The sequence below is a fragment of the Carassius gibelio genome, chromosome A16 (assembly GCF_023724105.1).
Source record: "Carassius gibelio isolate Cgi1373 ecotype wild population from Czech Republic chromosome A16, carGib1.2-hapl.c, whole genome shotgun sequence".
In the NCBI taxonomy this organism is placed as follows: Eukaryota; Metazoa; Chordata; class Actinopteri; order Cypriniformes; family Cyprinidae; genus Carassius; species Carassius gibelio.
Window position 1 is genome coordinate 2,898,739 of NC_068386.1, and position 24,737 is coordinate 2,923,475.

The 24,737-nt window shown below is 37.0% G+C and overlaps 1 protein-coding gene across 1 annotated transcript in view; it reads right to left on the reverse strand.

Moving 5' to 3' along the window:
* LOC128030356 (inactive phospholipase C-like protein 2) overlaps window positions 1–24,737 on the reverse strand; it is a 39,569-nt gene that overhangs the window by 9,989 nt on the left and 4,843 nt on the right. The window contains exons 2-4 of the mRNA XM_052617910.1: window positions 9,358–11,844; window positions 5,892–6,095; window positions 992–1,067 (exon numbers count right to left, since the gene is read on the reverse strand). Coding sequence (XP_052473870.1) covers window positions 992–1,067; window positions 5,892–6,095; window positions 9,358–11,844 — 2,767 coding nt within the window. The remainder of the gene's footprint in view (window positions 1–991; window positions 1,068–5,891; window positions 6,096–9,357; window positions 11,845–24,737) is intronic.

The following is a 24,737-nucleotide window of genomic DNA, read 5'->3' on the forward strand; positions in this document are numbered from 1 at the left end:
AAGCCGAACAGGATAGAAAATGACACATGGGGTATTAAAGCAATCGGCAAGCTTATTGATTTAGTGTTGGCTCGACAAACCAGAATGGTAGTGTGTGTGTGTTTGGGCGGAGCTTTGATAATTATTCAGAGAGAGAACATCTAATGAACTGGAAGAGCTTCCTGTGCACAGACTCCATCAGCTGCGATCAATGAAACACACTGCCAGCCTCCCGCATCGATCACCTGCCAATCACTGTCCCCCAGCAACTAAATGATTATCAATGTTTCCACTCCGCACCACAAGCTTTTATGAATGCAATAGGACACAGATAGAAGGCAACCGGATAATGATGAAATGTGAATCACAGCAGGAATGATGGAAGGATCTCTTTTTTTTCACTTCATGCTTTGCCTCACTAATAGATTTAATTTTGTCTGTTTTCTAGATTCAATTTGGATTCCTCCGTCTGATTTGATTTGGGAGATCAGAAGTGAAGCTACATGGTGCACTTCAGAAAAAAATCTATGCAATGCACAGATGCATCTTCAAAATGCTTGATTTCTCTTGCATTCTGGCTTTTTCTTTCATTTCGGAGTGAATGCAACTGAGGCCGATCTTGGCCGATTGCATCGTGCAGCTGTTTGCGTCACTTTGATTTCACGGCTATGATAGGCCATAGATCTTAGTGTCCTGTTAATAAGAGAACAGAGCGAATGACACTATTGAGAGTCAAAAAACCCTACTTGAACTGTGTTTGAAAAGCAGGACATCACACAGGTGAAGAGAAACGCACAATGAGTCTTATATAACACAGCGTGGCATAATTAAATCTTTCTCTTTGAGCTTTTTTAGTATGAATGCATTCTATTACAGAGGGAGCTGCGATCGAAAGGCCGCGTCGATCGACTGTGTTCCAAGAAACGTCCATCCCTTGTGGAACACTCCGTCTTTCTTTTTCTCTCGCTCGTCTTGTCTGCTTTTGTTCTCTTGCATGGTTTTTCATTCTTACCTGATTTCTGGACTTGCAGCATTCGCTCGTACACGCCGTCTGAGCTCTCCAGCAGCGTTCGGCTGGTCTGGATCATCTGTGAACACGGGAGAAAGGGACACGTGATGAGCATCTGTGCGGTTACTGTAACACTCGGATGACAGCTCGGTTGTAGTGTGCCACAGTGGCCTGAACCCTGCAGGCACTACGTTCCAGTCACACAGAAAAAAAAAAAAAAAGTAAAACAAAAAATTGGTAGTGATAAAATAATAATAGTAAGAAAAAATAAAAAAAATACAATTCCACCCTACTTTTTTACAAATGGCAAGAATGCTCATGAATTTGTGACTGAGGTCATAAGAAACATAAAAAAAAAACATTCCAGTCAAGTTTAAAAAAATAAAATAAATAGTAATAAAATAAAATATATAACTAAGTAGTGGTGAAATAAATAAATAAGTAGCATTGTTTTCTCTCTGTGTGTAAATGATCAGAAGACTTTTCGTGTTATATAAATTATTCCTGAATATGGGTCATATAGTAGGTGTATAATTACAGATATTATTAAAAATTATAACAGAGGTCATATAAAACAAATACATTAACAAACATACATACATAATAACATTTAATAATAATAAAAGACATTATAAAAACAAATTATAGACAGAAATAATATAATAGCTTAAAATTAAGTATTCTGTACTACTTTTGTGTAAATGACAAGAAGACGTTTATGAATTTGTGCCTGAATATGGGTCATACAGTAGCTGTTTAATTGTTTAATAACTATTATTACAAAGTATATCAGAGGTGACTTGAAATATTACAAAATGCATTGCACTCACTCAAAGAATGAAATAAAAATGATACAAAATAAAATTAAGTATTATCCTGTGGTACTTTCGTATGAAAGGCAAGAAGATAATTTGAGTTTAAGAAAGAAAGAAAGAAAGAAAGAAGTAGTATCCTGGGGTAAGTTTGCATAAAAGGCAACAAAGATTTTAGGAGTTGAGATATGATATTATCAATTTAAGCCTGAATATGGGTCCTGTAAATTATACAGTAGCTAGGAGTGCTATAATTCACAGATATTTAAAATTCCAAATCTTTATAAAAGTTGTACGTTTGTCTTATGAAAAACCATTTAAAAATGTCATTTATCTATCCATCCATCCACAGGACAAGGCGATGACTGGCATGATGTTTAAAAAAAATCTATTTTTGACATTTTGAACAACGTAAGATTAGCAGAAACAATGCAAAACAGGAAGTACATGTTTGCTGAATTGGTTGTGCACAGCTCGTCTAATGAGGAAAGTCATAGCAGGACAGAAAGTGGGTCAGATTATGTAATAGATGTGCTCTTTTGTTCAACACGGACCCACACCCTTCTAATGAAGTGAGCAGATTCCTATATTTAATTACGCCTGACTATTCAGACACACACTAAATCTAATTCAGACAGACATCTCAGATCCTGCAGCGCCTGAACACCAACCACATCAGAAAACCAGAGACTAGCTCAAAAACTTCTCTTATGAGACTCAACTTACTGCCAAGACAGACAAAGTAAAGCTGCGTTTATTAAAGGCAACTTTAGAAGTTAATTTATTTCTAGTCTAGGTTTCTTACACCTTGTTTGTTTTTTATGTTCATTTTGTACCCTCTCTCTGACCATTAGAAATAATCACAATTTTAATAATGCTAATGCATGTTTTGGCTACTGTATATTTAATGTGTCTCTATGTAAATGATTTACCAGCATAGTTCATCTCAGTCTCAAGCATCTGTTTTAATTTATTAATGCAGATTATGCACAAGCTTGTTCTGACCTTTAGACTCTTGAAATGCATGTACAGTATCATAAAAACAAAGACCTCTGGGAAGAGTTTACACTTAAAAACCTAACGGGGTGGGAAATGTGAAGTCATGCTTTAACTGTTGAAACTTCCTGCAGTTAACGTGTTCAATCTATTTGGTAACAATGGCTGTCTTGTAGATTTTTTTTGTATTTTTTTTTTTTAAAGAAGTTTCTTATGCTCTCTCTCTCTTTTTTTGGAAACTGATACATTTTTATTTGATTCATAGAAAAACTGTTTATTTGAGAAAATAATATTTTGCTACATTTTACAGTAAATGCCTTTACTGTCCATTTTGAATTAAATGTCATGTAATTCTGGAGTACAGGTATTTTTTGTTATTTTTTGTTTGTAAACAACCTTGTTTGGAAGTACAGAAATGTGTGTCTGAAAAAAAGTTACAAAAGGATGATTTTCGCAACCCGTTTGTGGTACCATTTCTATGAAAATGAATCCGCTGACCTCGTCGTCTTGAGCAATTACTGGCTCTTGTGATGAAGAAACAAAGGATAAGCTGAAACTTTAATTGAATGTACTGCCAGCGGCACAGGTCTTTATGTACCGCAGGTCAGTCTAATTGAATTGTACATCCCTATAGCAGCCAAAAGCATTGCAGGGTCACTTGTCATGGCCAGATTATCTTTCCATGCCAACAAAGAGGAGAACAGCTGCTTTAGTTTCATGCCAGCATCTTTTTCCAATGGCTCGTGCTCAGAAACCTCTCACTGCGATCAGTCATGAGGCTGTGGAAACTTTCCAGGAAGTGGGTCGGAGAGCACACTTTCTGATGGCCTCGCCACGTGCTGACAGTCGCTCAGACCTGACATACTGTATGCAAGCAGGAAAGCTAACAGTACGCAAGTGTCAAAACTATTTCTTCACACCATTCTACTCTGAGACACATGAAGAGTCTGCCTTCATCTGCAACCAAAACAATCGCTGAAAGAACCTAGATTTGGGCTTACACGGGCCGCCACCACCACTCACACTCTCTACAGAAAATCTACAGATCAGTCACACTTCATTTAAAGAACCATGACATCTGCCTTGCTAAACTCCTACTCTGGTCCTTGTTAATAGTTAGCAAGCTAGCGGTTACATTTAGGAATGAGTTAGGATTAAGAGATATAAAATATGGTCATGCAAAATAAGGCATGTGTTTAAGTACTAATGAAAAAAGCCAAAATGCTAGAAATATGCATGCTTACTCTATAAGCAACTAGTTAGATGACACTAAAGCGACTTACAGTACACACATCCTATTTGGGGTAACTTAAGGCTGAGTGTTCATGAATGCATTTTAATCAGTCTGTCAAATTAATGCATTTTAATCAATCTATCAAACTAGCTCTACATCCAAGTCATCCAAAAATCAATTTGGATTAGTACACTAGGAAATCATTCTGACACATTTATTGACACGAGCCGACTCAGACGATCTGGTATATTTAATACATTTTCTTAAAAAAATAAAAATTAATAAAAATTAAATTAAAAAAATGTATACAGCAAGGGCACAGTAAATAGTAAAAATATATATAATTATTATTATTATTTATTTTTATTTTTTTTATTTATTGCATTTTTGCATGAAATAAATGCAGCCTTGGTGACCATAACAAACTTCTTTCACAAACAAAAATCTTACTTCAGAATAGAATTGTATTTCAGAGACTGAACTAGAAAAATGCAGTATATGCAGTATAGAAAATTCCATTCTAAAATCCCTTGATATTTTCTGGTTTTCTGTGACTGGATCTTTAATCACTAGCCCACACAACAGCTTTTTGGTTGCAGCTGTGACAGAGATGCACACACAGATGCAGCAGCTGTTTCATCATCATCATCATCATCATCATCATGCCCACTGTCATTACATTACTAATGGCTGAAGAAATTGCAGCCTTGGTGGCAGACGAACCACTATAAAGGGTATTTATAGAGCAGGGGACCAGCAACCCCTTATTCAACTGGTGCACAAACACCGTCCTCACGGATGTGCAAATCATTCAGCTCATTCATACATACATACATACAAGTCCCCGGACAATAAACACTTAGATTTCGGAAACAGCAACAGCCAAAAAAATAAAAAGTAGTATTGACATGCTGATATGAGGGATTTGGTCTCATATAGATCAGTAGTGCTCTTCCTGAATTGAGAGATTGGAGACTTTGATTCTGCTCCTGCTCAGCTATTCTCTTCTATTCTAGAAGTTTGAATTTACAATTTATGATGGTGAATTATTCTAACACGAGCAAAAACTAAAACTGTTGCGACTCATTATCATGACCCATGGATTCAGACCTGATTTATTCATGGTTGCATCATTGCAACTCATCAAATCTGAGTCAACATGCATCCAAAAATTATTTATTTCACTTAAGGCTACATGAAATCATGCAAACTAAATGTGTGCCTACAGAATTGCTATTTCTTCTTGTTTTCCAGTACAAATATCTAAACACAAATATCTTCCAATGGAGTTAAACAAATAATCGTAATAATTAATCTTAATAGATAAAATAGTATTTTTAAACAGAAAAATATAAATATTTTGAATCCTTGAAATCCTTTTTTTTTTTTACTTGAATCTTGTTCACAACAACAACAACAAAATATCTGCCAATGGGTTTAGAAAAAATTATCTTAATTTTAAAAAAAATAATAATAAAATTCTTAAACAAGATATCTGTTCTTGTTTTGAGCAAAAACTCACTTAATTTTGATAGATATTAAATCTTGTTTTCTGAAAGTCATTTTACTTTTCAAGTAAATTTATCTAAATGTAAACAATGTTTAGATAGCTTGTTCTGGAAAACAAGACAAGAATATTAAGGAAAAACATTTTAGTTACACAAATCTATTCTGTGGCATCTGAACACTTTGAATACGGTGTCATTTTCACTGCAGTTGCAAGCTATTAAATAATCCAAATTTGTGTTCCTTTGAAAAAAAGCATCTAGAAAGAGGAGAGTGAGTGAATTCAGACTGCATTTTCATTTTTTTGGGGAGTTTTTCATAGTTTTGGAGGACATTTTCATAGAAATGTACTCACCATCTCATAAGCGGTGACCACTTTCTTCAGGACTTCAGGCAGCAGGCCCTGGGCCTCCATGGTGGGGTACTGATCTCTGAGGTTAAACAGCAGAAGCGGGCTGCTGTCCGGCCCGATGAGGCGTGGGGACAGAGCTAGTATACACTGCTTCAGGTTGGCCACCGCAGACAGACCGCAGAGCTCTTTAAACGGCACGATGGCATTCTGTGGAGGACATGTAGATCAAAGAGTGAGCCTGCACAGAAATGTTTTGCAGCACCTAACACATTGTTATGTTTATGATAATATCTACCACCAAATGTAGGGCTGCACAGTTAATCAAAATGAAAGCGAAATTGCGATATGGCTTCGATTTAATTAATATCTATATACCCTGTGTGCTTCAGAGTGAATCGTGGCACTGTGTTCTTTTACACACGAGCAGCTCATTATCTGAAGTGTTTGCATCTTCCTATACTTGAAATTAGCAGCGCTTATCAACTAAACAAAAACCCTGTGGTCTTCTGTCAAAAGGTTTTCAAAGGTTTGATGTTTGAAATTCATACAGCCACAAATATAAATATAGCAATTTTTAAATTAAATTACTATACTATTTTTCTTACATGTGGTGATCCATCAAAAATATTTTTTTGACATTTATATAAAAATAAAAATGTTATTACATTTAATTTTTCTATTTTTATTTAGTATTAATAGTAGAAATAATAATAATTATTATTAATCATTTTACTTTAATCATAATTTTAATTTTAATAATGTTTTGTTTTTCCTTAAAATTGCTGTAATTTCTATAATTTTCACTAGGTTTCCTATTATTATTATTTTATAGTCATATTGATATATAACCACAGAATTCTGGCCAAATTGTATAGCAATTTAAAGAACAACAACTAACCTGGATGCTTATATAATTCTATGACAAAGTACAATAGCGGCTAGCTACTGTAATGTTTGGAATTTAATACTAACATATAAGGTGCATATAATTTGCTAAAATGCAATTTACATTTTTTTGTTACATGAACTCATCAGGTTGCTTGCTTAATTCCACAAACCCTCACTAGATATAAATCTCAAAAATATATTTAGCAAATTTAAACTCTCACAGTCCAATCAATTAATAATAATAATAAAAATCAAGGGCTTAACATCAATAATAACAATATCACTTAAAGTGTATTTGAAATGTTGAGATCATTGCATCATGTGATACTAGAGGATGCACCGATTGCACTTTTTTTTTTTTTTTTTGGGCAGGATTTCGATTTCAGATTTTTTTTAGTGTCATCTGCCGATACCGATTTTTGCAGATTCCGTTTTTTTTTTTTTTTTTTTATAAACTATAATTGACAGCAATTACAAACACAAATGTACTTTTTCTTTAACGGAAAATTTTATTTTCCCCTCAAAAACACGTAAAAAGACAGTTATAAAATAAGAACAAATAAAAAAATTGCAAACAACAGGACAAATAAATGCAATAGAATAAAGAAAGCTATAAAACTACTTTTTAATCCAGATAAGAAATACTACAAAGTATATACCATATTTTTCGGACTATAAGTCGCAACTAAGTATAAGTCACATCAGTCAGGAAAAAAACATATATAAGTCGCACTGGACAATAAGTCGCATTTATTTAGAACCAAGAACCAAGAGGAAACATTACCATCTACAGCCGTGAGATGGCGCTCTGTGCTGCTCTGTTGTAGACTACAGGAACATCTCATACAGCCCCCTCTCATGGCTGGAGACGGTAATGTTTTCTATTGGTTCATGTCTCTTAGTTCATCTCTCTTGTCAAATTTATTTTCAGTAGTCTTCATTGTAAAAATTAAATAGAAATTAATGCTTACCATTAAAGTTCTAAAACGTGTTCTCTTTCTCAACTATTCAACATTCCAAAACAGTGTTTATTGAACGCTTTAGTGCAGTTAGTTGCTCATTTTGGTATTTGTTACTCATAAGCTGTTTTAGACCGAGCGCGGCTTGTGTGCTCCACTAATATAGATCATTGGCGGTACGTGCGCTTTTGGTGTAAGCGCGAAACCTGGGAATTACTAAAATAAAGCGCAGTATGAGTACGATTTAACTGGACAGAATGAGATGTGTGAGAGAAAAGGGGTCATCAGAGAGAAGAGAGAGAGAGACAGAATGTGCGACTGACGTTATTTCCTGTACCACTGGTAATAAAACGGATAAGCTCGAAATCGGAAAGAAGTGAGATCTGGGCCGATCATAAGTAAAAATCAACTGATTCCGATCCCTGGCCAAACGATCAGAGCATCTTTATGTCATACAGTATGCATACCACATGCTACACCTAATATACAGTGTATGCATGTGCCTATAACACACAGCACAAACAGCAAGAGCATTAGCATGCTATTCTGAACATAACCAGTGACCTAATTGTGGGAGGTTACGAGAAAACAAAAACCGAGCCAATGGAAGCAATGTGCCGACTGAATGTCCACGAACAAGAAATGTGATAGGAAGTGGTTTTTGTAAGTGTTTCTTCTACAAAAGCACTGCTCTGAATGTAGGAGGAAGATGTAATTTTTTTGAAGGCTCCTCTAATGAGTTATGAATAGAATAGCTTATGATGACATACATATATATATTATATACACACAAACACACACAGTGCTTTCTTGTTATAGTAGTGCTAACTCTTATATCCATGAGACCACCTAATCTCTTCTTAAAGGGATATAATCAACACATGCCTCAGGACAAACCCTGTGTTATGTAACATTTTCCACATCAAATATTTAAAGGAATTTGGCTGATCTCCTACCTGTAGCCTATGTATGAGTATATTTTCAGTTCTTGTGTCTAAAAAAGCATCTGTGGTCAATCTTCAAGGTGCTTTTTGTACCAGTTCAACAAGTTGTGCAACATCGAGGAACTGCAGCAGATTAAAATCAGCATTTTTGTTTATCAGTGCCAGAGAGATTTCGGTTCAAGTGCTCCTGGCCTTGTGAAGAGAAACATCCTGTAAACTGTGCTTCCTTCTCAGGGTCGACTTTCTGAAGCTTCATTTGAGAAAACTTTCTCACGCTAGAAGACTTTTGCCACACTGAGATACAGTTGGGCAAGCCGTTTTGGCAAGACATTTACATAACTTGAATGGGGTGAATCTCACAAAACCTGTCCAGGTCATATGTCATCTAAAAATTATAATATTATTTCCAAAATATTTTTTATTAAACATTACATTTCCCCTAAAAAACCTAGAAATCATTTTTTGCTTTTGGATGTTTTCAGTTATTATGCAAAATCAAAATATTTTTTTAAATATCTCATTTATTTATTCTAAGATTTTAGATTTTGGGGAGAAATGTCAACTAGAACTGATTTGAAAATATTTACCTTGATCTTTGCAATCACACTGAGCCTTTATGGCATTCATGTTAAAAACAAGTCACTACTTTGTTTCTCAATGAAGTAAGTGTTATCTCACCTGCATGTTCTCTCTGAGATCAGTGGCCTCCCGAAGTGGCTGTGCAGCAGATTTAAAGACTTCATCTACAGTCTTGATGAGAAGTATCCTCATAGTGGCATACTCCCGACCCTTTTTACCCTTGCGAACCGAAAGCCCTCTTTTGTGAGGTTTACCCCCTCCACGACGGTTAGTAATGGCCACATGGACAAAGAGCCAGGCGTGTGGAAGGACTTCACCCGTCAGCGACTGGAGGGGAATGTGGCGGAAACCTGGCTGAATGCATTCAAACGGAATTGTGTACTGAGCGATAAACTCGTCCCCAATGTAGTCGTCATCCAGAACAACAAAGCGCACCATTGCTAGTTCCGGAAGGTTAATCTGAAACTCGAAACTTTCGTCAAAGATGGGGTTGTCGCCATTCTGATGGACTGTTTTAGTCCTTTGTTCTGCACAATCCGCAGGAATGCCATGAATTTCAACATAAACATATGGATCTACCACATCGCCTTTGGCGCCTGAGCCCTTGGGTTTAGGAAGATTTTGTCCGCTAATGATCTTTATGTGAAGGAGCTGTGGAGACACTCCTGGAACAGAGTCTTTGGTATTGGCACTGAAATAAGACACATGCTCCCTCATGATCGCTGGGCGTAAAACATACCCACAGTTCCCGTTTTGTCTAAACCAGCCGATGTTGAGGTCCATCATGAGACCCGGTGTTTGATAGTTCATTGCTACTATTTGACAGCCACATTTCCAAAAGTCCTGCGGGTTCATGTTGCTAGAATCAATTCGCATTGGACTTGGGTAAACCCTTGCTAGAAACTTCTTGTTGTAGTTAACAAACTCACCAGGGTGGTCAGTGGCACACCGATTGGCAAAGACCTCATTGAAGGAGCAGAGCTCCCAGTGCTTCTGGTTCTGGAAAGCCGTCTGGAAATCCTTAAACCGAACAGACTTACATAAGGTTACCAAGTCAGATAGATCCTTGGAAAGCTGGAACTTTTCGGGCTGAACAACCGTCTGCTGCTCGCCACCCTCGCTGTTCATCCGTTGAGACATTTCTGCACCCTCGTCCTCATCCGTCACCTCGCCTTCTGAGCCAGTGCAGCTGGTCGCAAGTTTCTTTCCTTTCACAAGAATCTTTCCTTTTATGTCCGAAGGAGATGGAAGGTAGTTGTCCTCAAGGTTGGGAGGATCCATGTGGATTTTGTCTCCGAGTATTTTCTTCAGGTGCTGAAACATTACCTTCTGTTGCTTCAAGGAACAGTGGTTCTCTAAACAAAGGATCAGAGGAAATTCCGAGGCTACGAAAGCGTACTTGTTGATGATGTCAATGACACTGCGGAAGACAATATGTGAGGTCATTGTATGGCCCGTGTAAATGACCGGTTCATTATCCGGCCCATCCCATACATCAAGTTCCACGCTCCTGCAGCCCATCTTTAGGGCACGGATGTAGCCCGTGATGTCTGATGGACCCCTGAACTGGTCCTCAATCAGGTAGGTATTGTGGGAAGAGTTTATGTAATAGTGAGAAAGGGGTTGGTTCATGTCTTGGCATACTGTTTTTTGTTCAGGATCAAAGATGTGGCAGTCTGGTGACATGAGGTAATTGATAAACCCATCCAGGGAGAGCCATCCCTTTTGTTGCCCCTCCTTCGAAGGTTCATACTTCTGAATAATTCCCACACTGATGTCTTCGCTCACCTTGGCCATGCCCTGCTCTGCCTCCAAAAAGATCATCAGGTCCTTGGTGTCAAGAAATTCCTTGTTGCTAGAGAACTGCACCAACAAAAAATAGATTTCTGGTCTTGTGCAAAGGTCGTGAAAGACTTCGATGAACTCCTCCTTGGTCACATCGGAACCGATTTTGTCTTTCGCTTTGTGCAACTCTTTGAACTTCAGCTCTATCTTGACATTTTTCAACCCAGGACTTAACTTCTTGATCAGCTGTACGGCTGCACAAAGACGAATGCTTTTTCCACCAATGACGTTCGCTTCGTCGAAGAGGTCACCCAGCCAGGATGCACGCATGCTGTCCTGACTGCTCTGAATCATGTTAAGAGTGTGTTTTCCATATGATATTAAGTACCTGAGTCCAGTCACCCATATATTTGCTACATCGGCTGAATTAGCCACTAAATCAAGTGATTCATAGTTCTCCCCATAGATTATTGAGAATGCACAATCCTCTGAAATCTGATCCGAATTCCCATTGGTCCTAAAAGTGTCTGTGTTTTTACCAGTTCGGACCTCTTTAATTGATTTTACATCAATCTTGGCCTTGTCCGACTCTTTTTTGGATGGTTCCCATCGCAAAGACTGCATGTCGGCATCTAGGAGGAAGTAACGGTGGTAGACTCTGGAGTTGGAGCGTACTTTCCTCAGTTCAGACCCATCCACCATTGAGTTAATGCAGTCACTCGCACTGCTGATCTTCTTTTCTGTTGGCATGCTACTGAACGACACCGTCTTTTTCCTTTCCTTGTACCGCCTGGAACCATCCTGGAAAATAAAGCAATTTATCATCAGTAAGGTTTATAACTAGTTTAAAAAAAAAAAAATCATATGGATACCCTATAGATTTAAATCATTGGAGATTTGCATATTTATTAAGAACATAACTTGCATATTTAAGACCAGTAATGTGCATTACAATAATTTCATGTTGACTTTCAAATAACAACTACTGAATCTGCATATTCAGATATGTTAAAGGAACAACATAAAAGGGACAAAATGAGAATACAAACAAGAGTTTTCCTGTTGCATCATCTCTGCTGGTGTGTGCTGTAATCACCGCTGGTGTTGTGACCAGAGCATCAATGTGTCCTTTGCTTTTATACCACCCTGAGCCTACAGGCAGCAAATTATTGAGCTAAACCAGGCTTAATTAAGAAAATAATTGCAACAGTTTCATCAAGAGAGAGCACTTAAGTCTTCAATGGGGTGTTTATGGGCTTAGAAAAATGCAAAATAAGTCTACATTTTCTTGCCACTATTTGTATCACCTATCTGTTTACAGCAAAATAGGCGTACCAGTTTTTTGCCCGTTTATTAAACAAACAAACAGCATTATTACATACAGTATATATATAGCATACAGAATTTAAATTACATTTTGTACTGCCAAGTTCTTTCAGACTTGATAAACTCAGAACATTGCTGACAAATACACCACACAAATAAAAATATCACTTTATTACATGCATATATATATGTATTTTGGGAAAAACACTTATTTATGAACGAATAATTGCAATTACATATATGGATATGCTGGTATCAAATTTTCATGTTATACAGCAGTATCACGGTATTGTATACAGTATGACAAGTTTAATAACTTTTTTCTTATAACAAAAATAACTATACAATAAAGCAATACAGAAAATATATAAAGTTTTTACACGGGGCAGCAGGATAAATAGCATGCATTATTTAATGTGCATCTTGTCAGTGAAGCCTGTTCTATAATCGGCGGTAAATCTCCATCACCTACCCACTTTCACATGGAGCTGCATCAACTACACAGAGTTGTTATTCACTGACAAACGTGTCAGCTTGAACCGGATTTACTGACAAGATGCGCATTAAATATTGCTTCGGCTTTATTGTGCAGCCCTAGTTTAACACAGATTAAAGTGCAGAAGAACTATAAAGAGCAATAGGTATCACTTTACAATTAGATCTCATTAGTTAACCTTAGTTAATGCATTATTTTCACAATGAGAAATACTGTAATAACATTTGCTACAGAAGTTAAACTTAAAAAAAACATTTTTGATTTTAACATATATTATATATGTTATATATTAGAATACCTAAGATTAATGAATGTTCAGAAGAATTTTTCATTGGCAGTTTATGTTAACTTTTGAATTAACTAATGTGAAGGGTGATCGAACAATAAAGTATCAAAACACTTTCGAACAATATCTAGGGTATGTTGCAGTCTAGATTAAAATGTTCAAAAGTTTGAAAATAAATAGCCCATTTAAGTCTAAATATTTAAGTATTTGGCGCGGTGATGAACTGCATAGCAAATCCACAAATCTAAATGGCTATTTAAATATGTTTTAGAAAGTAGAGCAGCTGCTTTATTTATGGGGTTTCCAGGGTAACAGCTGCATTTTCTGCAGTTTAGCGCCATCTGCTGTCGGAGAGTGAATGTGCTTTCATTCAGCTCGTCTCTCGTGTTCCTTCATGTGCTTCTTATGCATGCTTGTTTACATCAGAGTGCACATGGTCTTTTAAGCAGAATACAGTGGTGTTGTGCATTTTGACCAGTTGATGGCAAAAGTATTCTTAAAATGCATTCCAAATTCTGAATAATTTGCAATATATAATTATTCACAGGATTTAAAAGTGCCAACGATAACAATAGAATGCATTTTCATTACCGATATAGCATTACCGAATATCCGCATGTCTGATTACATAAAAGTATTTTGACTGAAAAAGTACACAAAAAATTACATAAAGTGCCAAATGTCTAAAATTTGTTTGAACAATGTTAGTTTCCAAAGGAATCAGCAGTATGCTAACCTGTAAAACAAAACCTGCATACTTGAATAAAGTGAATAAAGCTGAATAAATTATGTAAACAGCCATTCAGGCTTCACTTGGTTATTTAAAACAGTACAGTTTGCTCCAGGGACCATGATCTCAAGAGACATGGAGACATGACACTGACAGTATGACTGAGTTTCACGAGTCTCTTATATAACAGATTGCATCAGCTGTGACAGGCATATCAATTAACAGACATTAATTCATTTTAATTAGAGAACTCAGAGCTGAATCTACACATAAAATAATGCATAAAACTTATGAGCTCCATTGGTCCATAATCTGTTTGTTTACAATTACATTATGGCAACAGTCTTCTCCAGTAGTTCTCCACTCTACATTTCCTGAACAACTCTGTCCTACTGGCGCTCTACCTGCTCCTAAACACCACAACTTCAGTGGATTTTTACCCATCAACAAACACTGTCCCATGGTAACCTCTTGTCCCTTGAGAGGTCAGGCCAAAAACTGGACCCCATCCATATGACCATCTCTCAATATGATGCTGCACTAGCGCTGGAGCAGCAGCACTGAGAGTAATGGCCCCATGCGAATGTCAATGGCTTTGGTCCACTCGAAATTTATTCTAGCTGGGTCAAAGGAAATGTGCTTCCCGGTTGTAAACAACTGAGCTTTGGAGGTTAACCTTATTCTGGCAGGGGGGAATAAGCCCCAAGTTATCATAAAACATCAACATCAAGGTCAATACTGAAAAATCAGCTTTCTGAACATTTTTCAAATATCTGTAATCATTATATATATATATATACACACACACACAATTTTAAAAATCACATCTCAAAAGTGGATTCTTACATTTAAAAAAAAAAGTCTATTTAAAGTCGACATTTCCTAATGCATATGCATTTAAATTAAAAATATAATTACATATTATATGTGTGTGTGTGTGTGCATGTTAGTGGTGGGAGAAAAGCTCGATACATCGATGCATCGCGATTCGTTATCTAACGATCCAGAATTGATTCTCAAAAATTCAGAATCGATTCTGTGTTCAATTCAAATGCGAGCGCTGTCAAGACTCACGTGACTAAACAAAAAAGACGCCGGTGATGGACGACCGTTCATATGCTGGTGAATTAGCTTCGTTTAAGATAAAATGGACAAACTACGGCCTGCACCATCTCATTTAAAATCGGATGTGTGGCAACATTTTGGATTTTCTGAAGACACCGAAGGTGTCGTTGATAAAAGCCATACTGTGTGCAAAGTCTGTAGCGCCAAATTCAAATATTTCGGCAACACGACTAACATGAAGAAACATATTACACGGTTCCACTCAGAGCTGGAGAAACAGCATTCTCTTCCAATCACGAACACTCCCGGTTACATTCAAAGGACCTTGGATCAAGTAGCAAAGCTTCCACCGAATTCTGAAAAGGCAAAACGAATTACCCGATCAGTGGCGGGTTTTATTGCCAAAGATCTGCGCCTGTACTCCGTTGTGGAAAACCAAGGATTTCGCACGACGTTACAGGTACTTGAGCCACGATACACTTTGCCCACGCGTCGTTATTTTAGTGAGACGGCTGTCCCCGCACTCTACAATGTAAAGATCACATCTTAGAATCCCTAATTCTCCCTGTCATACAAATTGAGAACTGTTTATTCTTAATGATTGTTCATTGCAATTGTATGGCTTACCATTCATTCAGAGTTTGTTAATCCTGAAAATAACTGTTAATAAATTAAAAGTATTGAAAAAGAAATATTCATAATCATTTTTAATTTGGCAATACTGTCAAACAGATATTCTAACTATATACAAAAAGCATAGTAACTCCAATTTTGGTTAAAATAAAAAGTTTAGAGTATTTTTTGGGAATCGGATCGTTCCTCCCAGAATCGGAATCGGATCGAATCGTTAAGTGCCTTAAGATTCCCACCTCTAGTGCGTGTGTGTGGGCTAATTCACTAACACCACTCAAAGCACCAGAAAACAATCTGTCCGCCATTTTAGTGAATATTTAGAAAGAAAATCTATGTGTATGTAGTTAATTATCCAACACGAAAGTGTGTTTTCTGCTAGACTTGACAGGTTATTGTGTGAGGGCCCGGAAAAACAGTGTATATGCATTTTTTGACAGTGACAAAAATAACAGCACCGCTGACCACATCTACAACCAATAACAGCATTCGGCAAGATCAATCATGAGAAACAGACCAACATCTGAGGTTGATCTCGCTTCAGCTCTCTTCAAACAGCACTCAGCTCACAACTAAGATTATCTTATCCACTTTTTTTCTTTTTCTCTGTTTGTTGAAATTCTTTTCAGTTAGGTAAAATCAAAGACTAAATAAGGTACACTAACATTCAAAAGTTTGGGGTTGGTGTGATTTTTAAATGTTTTGACTCACCAAGGTTGCATTTATTTGATGAAAAGTGCAATAAAATATTTGATTATATTTTAAACTCTATATTTTAAGACATTCTTGTGATCAAAGCTGAATTTTCAGCATCATTGCTCCAGTCTTCAGTGTCACATGATCCTTCAGAAATCATTCTGGGTCTTCACGGTCATTAATTTAATGCAGCTTTGCTGAATAAATCAATGAAGATCTTACTGTCCCCAAACTTTTGAACAGTACATCACATACACATTTCACTTGGGCCAGTAAACAACCACTCTGAATACATAATATTATATATTATATTAGATGTTTAACCAGTTTTTCGGAGGACTCTTAAAACCATGACATTCTCAGGACAGTGACTAGTGAAAGACCTGGGACTGTGTGCGTTCTTCTGCTGCCATCAGCCAATCATAAAGTAATTTTTCCTGCGGCTCTAGAGTGGCTAGTCACATGGCATTTGGTTGGCACTTGGCAACTGTTTGACAGGTCTATAAAATTCCCCTTTCCAAGCAGCACTGAAAGCAAAAGCAGTGTAAACAAACTGAACTAATGTAATAGAGAACATGAAGGAATCTCCCTGACTAACCACCTACTGTGGTCTTACCTAAACATTCACGGGAAAAGCTGAACCGCATGACTAAATATAATCCGCCTGGTCTGGGGAAAAATGCAGAAGGTCTGTCTGGGAAGAGGTTTAACACACTTTGACCTTTAGGTGTAGCCCACACACAGGGGAGGTTTCTGTCTTCCAGGCAGACTGTCCTTCCTGAGGATTTCCTTACGACGAAGGGGACGCCCTTACATCCCCGGGCTAGAAAAACAATGTAGTAAAAACCCCTCAGCGTACAACAGCTGTTTTATTATTTCCCTTAAAGAGTCTATTTCTGGCCAGTTATATCGTGAGCTCATTTTAAGGCCTGCTGTGATCAGGTCAGCCGTTTCATTGTTTTAATACACACAATTTGACTATGGTTTCAAACAGTGCTTTAAGTGGCCCAAAAGAGGTGCCGGTACTCTATTATAGCCATTTTTTTTTTCTCATCCCGAGGTAACAACAACTATGTTGAAGGGGTTTTATATAGAGCAGTCAACATATCCTTTTATTAGTTTGTGGATTTGCTTGAGCTAGAAAGAACTACTGAACATAAATAAAATGTGCAAAAGAATTTTGAAAAAATACTTTTAGAAAGAGCTACTGCATTACTGCATTCAAACTCCCAAACTGACTCAAATGATTCGCGAACCCGCTCCGAACTCCCGAACTGATTCAAATGAGTCGCGATCCTCAAACTGACTCAAATGATTCGCGAACCCGCTACGAACTATGGAGCCAGAAGAGTCTCAATAAAGATAAATGCACACACTACAGTCACATATGCACACATAGGATTCATACATGCACACACATGATTCATAAATACACACACAAGATGCACAAATGCGCAAAAAATTCACAAATGCACACACAAAATTTAAAAAGCACAGAAGATTCACAAATGTATACAAAATTCAGAAATGCACACAAAAATCAGAAATACACACACAATTCAGAAATGCAAACAACATTTACAAATGCACTCAAGATTCACAAATGCACAGGACAAGATTCAGAAATGTATTTCTGATGCACACACACACATATCTTGATTCACAAACTGCTTGCGGTCTGTGAACTTCACTGCATTTGCTTTTTTTTAAACAGGGAATGATCAGCAACCAATCAGATATCTCCCTTCTTTTAGCCAATCACAAGAATGCACCCCATGTGGGGGGATTGTTTACTCATAAGCCAATCACATGAACGTGTTCACACAGCAATTGTATTAAATTGTATGAAAATACAGATGTTTAGATTACAATTCAGGTTTTTTTTTTATTATTTTTTACTAAATATAAATGTAAAAATGTCTCAATACATATAGCCCAGTGACTGCAGAAAAAAAGTTAACCATGGATTCATAAATTTGCAATTATTTCATTTTATTGAAATATTTTAATGAAAGTAAAAAAAAAAAAATGTTTAAACCTTTTTGAATATTTAAATATATCTAAATATTCTTTTGGATGCAATATAGAAGTCACTTTAATTATAATATTCAGTCCCTACATGAAGAGAGAGTCAGTGGTCCGCTGCCAGAGGAAAGTGGCTCTCTGGCTGCGAAAAGTGGGTCTCCGGCTGTCGTTCGCTTCGGAAAGTGAGTTGATCGCTGCGTGAGGAAAGTGAATCGTTCGCTCAACTTCGCTGCTTGAGGAAAGTGAATCGTTCGCTGAGAAAAGTGAGTCGCTCGCTGGGTGAGGAAAGTGAGTCGTTCGCTGCGTGACTCGTGAGGAAAGTGAATCGTTCGCTGAGGAAAGTGAGTCGCTCGCTGGGTGAGGAAAGTGAGTCGTTCGCTGCGTGACTCGTGAGGAAAGTGAATCGTTCGCTGAGAAAAGTGAGTCGCTCGCTGGGTGAGGAAAGTGAGTCGTTCGCTGCGTGACTCGTGAGGAAAGTGAGTCGTTCGCTGCGCAAAGTGAGTCGCCGGCTGTGTGAGGTAAGTGAGTCGTTCGCTGAGGAAAGTGAGTCGTTCGCTGCGTGAGGAAAGTGAGTCGTTCGCTGATTGGCTTATAAGTAAACAATCCCCCACGTGGGGTGCATTCTTGTGATTGGCTAAAACAAGGGAGATATCTGATTGGTTGCAGATCATTCCCTGTTTAAAAAAAGGCATTTGTGTGTCGAGCCAAGTCAGGGGAGTCTCAAAATTCACACACAAATGCAGTGAAGTTCACAGACCGCAAGCAGTTTGTAAATCAAGATATATGTGTGTGTGCATCAGAAATACATTTCTGAATCTTGTCCTGTGCATTTGTGAATCTTGAGTGCATTTGTAAATGTTGTTTGCATTTCTAAATTGTGTGTGTATTTCTGAATTTTGTGTGCATTTCTGAATTTTGTATGCATTTGTGAATCTTCTGTGCTTTTTAAATTTTGTGCGTGCATTTGTGAATTTTGTGTGCATTCGTGTATCCTGTGTGTGTATTTACGAATTATGTGTGTGCATGTATGAATCCTATGTGTGCATATGTGACTGTAGTGTGTGCATTTATCTTTATTGAGACTCTTCTGGCTCCATAACGAACTCCCGAACTGATTCAAATGATTCGCGATCCCACTCCGAACTCCCGAACTGATTCAAATGATTAGCGATCCCCAAACTGATTCAAATGATTCGCAAACCCGCTACGAACTCCCGAACTGACTCAAATGATTCGTTATCACCAAACTGACTCAAATGATTCGCGAACCCCAAACTGAATCAAATGATTCGAGAACCCGCTTCGAACTCCCGACCTGACTCAAATGAATCGCGAACCCGCTCTGATTTCTCGAACTGATTCAAATGATCCGCGAAGCCGCTCCGAACTCCATAACTGACTCAAATGATTCACGCTCCATACTCCCAACTAGGAAGAATTAGGAAGCGTGCATTGTGAAGGGCGCTCTGAAAAGCGGCAGCGCAGGCAAAGGATTAAAACCTCTATTAAAACAGATGTCCAAATGAACGTACTAAGTACCGGTGCGTACCGGCCCATTTAAAGCACTGGTTTCAAATGAAAGCCGATGTTCAAATGACATTATCATAATAAAGATTGAAGTAAGAGTACTCAAGAATACTGTGTTTTGAAATAGGTATCATTTAAATAAATTAATTCATGTGAATTTAATAGTATCATGTTAATAACTAAGGGTTTCTATTGTTGAGACATTATTGTTTATTTTGCTTCTAATTTGTCTATGTTCATCCAAAATACACAATTGTTAGTTATTTAATTGCAGTTTATCTATTTGCATCTGTAGATGTCAATTACAGCACATATGTGTAAAGGATGTTTTCTCAAAATGAGTTTCAGTCAGAAAGCTCCACTTCACTTACGTTCACCAAACTTTGCAAATGTTATTTAGGCTATCTATATTCTGAAGGTTTGTTCATTAATATAACATCGAATTTATATTAATTATATACATTTATCGAATTATAATAAAAATTAAAAATTAAAAAAAGAAAACCCTAAAATCCTTTAGCTTTAATATGTCCACAAGATGAAACAAGAAATTTGAACCTGGCTTTATACCCAATATGATTTCTGTTCTGGTCATATAATCTGGTATGCAAATGTGTGTAATATTTAATTAGATAAAGAATTATTTGCATAAGTAAATATTTCAGTAAACAACTGTCTCAATGCACTGTGACTAATAAACTGGGGAAAGTATGATGATATCATTAGATTTACTAAAATATTTCCCCTATTCATCTGTAACTTCTTGCCTTAAAAAATGTATCACTTATATTATTCTTGTGTTAACCATGCAATAAAATATTAACATTTAAAACAGCATCAAATAAACAGTTCAGTTACTTTAATGAAAACTAAATCTTTAGAGGAAAAAAACAATAAGGGAACTTGTAATTCAATTAAGTTTCAAATCACGTTACAAATCAGTAAATGATGCACAAGCAGCTTGTTGTGGCTCTTTTGGCTGCCAGCTCCTCAGTTGCCTGAAACACATGCGACTGAAAGTTTTGGAGCGATAAAAGCGCACGTTAATTGAGGGATTTAAGAGAACCAGGTACAAAGTCATTAAGATAATAAAAACAGGGATTTCCTGTGTATTTTTGTCTCGAAATTTCCTCTGTGTTTGACTAATAAGGGACCATTCGTTGTTCCCTCCTGATTAAAGTCCCTAATGGATTGAAAGCCTTTTTTCTGGCTAACTGCACCGTTGTGAACTGTACGTCCCTCGCAGATATCCACCGGGGAGACACTATTTATCCGCTAGTCTTCAATATGTCACTTTTTGTGATTACACTGCTGTACAGATTGTAGTGCTTTACTGAGAAAAGGGGCTGACATCTGCTGGATATGAATACACTCCACACATTAATAACACCTCACCATCCGGGTAATAGCACGTCAAAAGCCTCTCCAGCGATGTGGGCATGAAATGCAGTGACCCTGAAAAGTTTTAGCCACAATTAACTATGCTTTAGATAATAATAAAGCAGCATGAGAAAACAAATGCTGCACAAGCTTTTCTCACAAACTACTTCACTTTTTTTGCAACCGGCTACATGCAAGACATGTCAGTGCGGTATAAACTGTAAAACATCTACAGCGATGAGCCAAAACTAAGCGAGCTGCCTAAGCAGACATTAACATTTTAATGTATCTGGCATTTTTTTAATAATTATCCATATCACCAATAAGTTTGGCTTGAGGTGTCAGAAGTGATTTTACTCACCGAGCTCCATTCTCTGCCTTTATTGTCTCTGTTTAATAGTTTTAATAATGAATAAATAATAAAATAAGCAAACTGTATGTGAAAAACTATTAGAATTTGCTTCTCTATTATGAGGAAAAACTAAAGGTCAATGCTACAACATTCATCTGCCATCAGTTTTCAGCAAATAGTCTAACAGACTAGGGATGCACGATATTGGATTTTGGCCGATATTCGATATGCCGATATTTTCAAAATAATTTTGGCCGATGCCGATACCGATATCGATATATATACAAATATATACTGATATATTTAAACTTTAATTTTACTGAAGAGAAATCCATGTATCTCTTCTGTACTGATTCTACCATAAATGTATTATTTTACAAATGTAGACAGACATTCAAATCTGAAAAACAGGTCAATTATTTCACTTGGAGAATATCGGTTTGGCTCATCGGCAGAAATATTCATATCGGCCGATACCGATAATGGTCATTTTAAGCTTTTATCGGCCGATACCGATATTGTGCCGATATTATCGTGCATCCCTATAACAGACTATAAATGATTACAGAAACAAGAAAATAATACATAATATTTTTTATCAAATTCAAATGATTTTTCTCACTTTTTTTTCAATTTATTTATTTCGAATTTACTGAATAAGATATAAAATAAATACAATTTAGGATTAGAGAATCAAGAAGTTGCTATCTATTTTATCGATATTTTGTTTTATTTTATGACTCATGATCTGGCTTTAACCTCCTACACACACCGCAAAGCAGTTGGATCTTCTCAAGACGCTCATAAAACATGTGAAGTGTTCCTCTCAGCTCAATCATGGCGGCATGGATTGCTAATTAAGTCCTGCATTACAGACTAAAGAATTGACAGGGTGGCTATTGCACTTCAATCACGGCTGTCCCTTTCACACAAGCGCTTTCCCTGTGAAGAAAGCGTCCAATTAAAATGTTCTCTGATGAATATGAAAATCAATTCTGAATGCACCATGGCGGTGCATCTTCTTTATCCTCTGAACTGACGCAGGCTTTTAAAATGTATGCTTTTAATCAGTGCAAAGAAACATTTAGGGATTTAATCTGACAAAACCTGTCAAGAACGTGTCTTTTTCCACCCCAGAAAGCATTAGGAAGCAAAGGCCTATATGTATTGCATTAAAAATAAAGCTTTTTTTAATTAACATTCAAGTGCAATTACTTTTAGCATGAGATTCGCCCTATTTTCACAGTCTAAGCATTTGCGTGCAATCGTTAAAAATAAAAGAAAAGTCTTACAAGTACTTTCTACCTTGAGAACCGGTTTAAGATATATGGAGAAAAAGATCTGGACAGTTATTTGCAGCACATACAGTATAGAAAGGTTTCATTTACTGTAAGGAAAGTGGTCAGTCTAATAGATAAACAGCAGTTCAAGCTATTCACATAGAGTTATTCACATAGCCTACAGCAAGAGGCGTTCGTTTTGAAGCACTGGATGTGTGACCTGAGTTCACACCAGAACCCAGTTAAAATCTCTGCATAGACAGATGAGTGTGCAGATGAAGCATTCGGTGAATGCAGAGTCGAACCCAACTGCTATCCGTCTCTGCAATGTCTATTAGGCCTGGTTTCTATCTAATCCATATCAAGTGGCTTATATAAAGCGCGAGACTGAATGACGCCACATCTGATGAATAGACCATGAACAACGTGGCGGAGCTAGCACTGAGTTCACTCGCTTAACACACAAGTGTTTAGCACAAAGTGCACATTGACCTTTTTAATGCGCACCACACCTATTAGTGGACAGAGCGGTGCTTTCCTCAAAACACTACTAGTGATGTCAACTTGAGCTACAACACTGAGGGGGACGGGATGAACAAATTCACTACATGATTACTGTGTTTGGAGACAGCAAGGAAGTCTTACAATGATCAGAAGTGATACTAATGACATTTATAAATTAACTAAACATCTCCATTTCAAATAAATGCTGTTCATTCAAACTTTCCACAACATGCTTTTGATACTGATTGATCGTAGGCCTCACTGGTTTGAGCTTGTGCACCTCACCTTTTTGAGAGAAAAAAGCTGTATTTGTGGATAATTTTGGTAATGTTCATTTAAAACCTGAGGCCTTTTTGAACACCAAATCAGCATATTATACTGATTTCCGAAGATCATGTGACACTGAAGACTGGAGTAATGAAGCTGAAAAATCAGCTGTGAAATCACTGGAATAAATTACATTTTAAAATATATTCAAATAGAAAGCAGTTCTTTTAAATAGTGAAAATATTTCACAATAAAAAGTTTTTGCTGGATTATGTTGGATCAAATGAATGCAGGCTAGGTGAGCAGAAGATAATTATTTAAAAAAGAAAACTTAAAACTGAGTACTAGTATTCATACCCTAGCATATCTTTCAAAACCATTTTAAAAATCTCATCAACCCCAAACTTATATAATCTTATATTCCATAGAGTTCTCTATAAACTTGCCACTGCTCATCCAGGCTCATTTCTAATGTAAAATCTTTGTTCTGAAATTTCAAATGACTCCTGAAAGCTCAATTTAGGCTTAATTTATTCTTGCAGCATGCCTGGAAAGTTTCAGTGTGATAAATATTGTCCTCTGTGGTGTGCTGATGCTGGATCGTGACTGATCTCAGCTGCTGATCAGAGACCGTCTCCAACTTTACAACTGCATTCTGCTGAACGCAAGAGAAAAAAGGCTGACGGACAGTGTTTTAAGGGCACAGACTGGTCTGAATTGTCTCTTTTTCACAATCCCCACATAAACAGTATCAGCCATTAAAAACTGCTGTTTTAGTCAAATAAAAGAGAATAATGGCTCTACAGAAGAACAACACTCATATCAGCACCTGCTATCAGTCAGTAGATTTTAAATTAAGGACGAGGGTGTTTACTGCTCAAGTATAAAAATAGCAACTCATTATAGTAACAGGGGCTGCCCTCAAATTACTGTCAGGTCATCGTTTTCATCTCAAATAAGTGATTTACACTAATACCATCATAACCTTTCACTTGTTCAATGCTGTTAGTTTCTAAACCTGAACTCGGCCCTAGCCTTAATGCAGTCTACACCCCTCAGAGACCTCCTTTCACAGACTGAAGTGAACATGGCTGTTAACAACCAAACCACATCCTCTGACAGCAATGAAG